This window comes from Rhagoletis zephyria, unplaced genomic scaffold (assembly GCF_001687245.7).
Source record: "Rhagoletis zephyria isolate East Lansing unplaced genomic scaffold, Rhagoletis_zephyria_1.1 Rzeph_scaffold_35304, whole genome shotgun sequence".
NCBI lineage: Eukaryota > Metazoa > Arthropoda > Insecta > Diptera > Tephritidae > Rhagoletis > Rhagoletis zephyria.
In genome coordinates, this window is record NW_016192359.1 from 1,442 (window position 1) to 2,685 (window position 1,244).

The 1,244-nt window shown below is 43.0% G+C and overlaps 1 protein-coding gene across 1 annotated transcript; it reads left to right on the forward strand.

The window, feature by feature from the left end:
- Positions 1-204: 204 nt before the first annotated feature.
- On the forward strand, positions 205-846 carry LOC108354372 (uncharacterized). The gene has a single exon (XM_017605563.1). It carries the CDS (start codon positions 205-207, stop codon positions 844-846), a length of 642 nt encoding a protein of 213 aa, XP_017461052.1.
- The last annotated feature ends 398 nt before the right edge of the window (positions 847-1,244 follow it).

Below are 1,244 nucleotides of genomic sequence, written 5' to 3' on the forward strand. Positions count from 1 at the left end.
AATTCAACGTCACATTTTTTCACATTTGTTTAGTCAGTTATAATTATTCAGCGTTTTAACGTCAACAGTAGAACCACTCCAGTTCATAAATGATTTTCGGGATTTTATGCGCAAAATACGATCAGAACCGGCAGCTCACCATAATAAAACCAGGGCTTTCCATCATCANTAAGGACAACTCCTTATCACCCAGCATCTAATGGTATGATCGAACGTTGGCACAGGTCGCTAAAGGCGGCGCTTATGTGTCATGCTTCAGCGAGTTGGGTGGATTCGCTACCTGTTGTGATGCTGGGACTTCGCACAAGTTACAAGGCTGACATCCACGCCAGTGCGGCAGAGATGCTGTATGGAACAACGCTGCATCTGCCAGGCGATTATTTTTTGGATCAAGGTAAAACAGTAGAACCACTCCAGTTCATAAATGATTTTCGGGATTTTATGCGCAAAATACGATCAGAACCGGCAGCTCACCATAATAAAACCAGGGCTTTCCATCATCAGTCATTGCGCACTTGCACACACGTTTTCGTTCGGGTAGACGAAGTGAAACAACCATTGCAGCAGCCGTATCGAGGACCTTTTGAGATTTTGAAACGAATTTCAGACACTGTTTTTGTGGTGAAAGTCGAAGGTCGCTCGACAACGCTATCAACTGAACGTCTTAAGCCGCCATTTGTCGAAACCTTACCGGATTTGGTTCATCCAGTAGCAACGCATAGATCATCCAGTTCAGGGATTTACGAAACACTACAACGTAGCAATATCATGACTTCTCATACAAGTTCGAGTCACTCCGGGGGGACTACTATGGCTACTGTGCACAAGTACACGAGTGAGACATAGTTGCTTAGTGTGCTGATTTTAAAAATTCAAATTCAACGTCACATTTTTTCACATTTGTTTAGTCAGTTATAATTATTCAGCGTTTGTAATTCGTTTCCTAATTTGAAATAAATTTGAGTTGCCGTTTTATATGAACTCGAGTGCCTACACATTCCTGCTGCTTATATGGTTGCGTGTTTTCATTTTCTTCTTCTACTAGTTCTCTTTGCGTTTTTTTCGTGGGATGTTGTTGGGTCGCTGACTCAGTTTGGATCGCTGTCTGTGTTGCTCTCGTTGGTGGACGACATTTATGGCATCTCCAATTGCGACGACGCTCGGCGTTCATAGTTGCGAAGGTGTTGTCGGATATTTTGGCGCAAGTTGAGAAGTGGTAGTTGCTATTGCAATTAGTGCATGTA

Bases quoted from the DNA above. Each gene is read 5' to 3' on its own strand.
- LOC108354372 (XM_017605563.1), top strand. From the start codon at position 205: ATGATCGAACGTTGGCACAGGTCGCTAAAGGCGGCGCTTATGTGTCAT.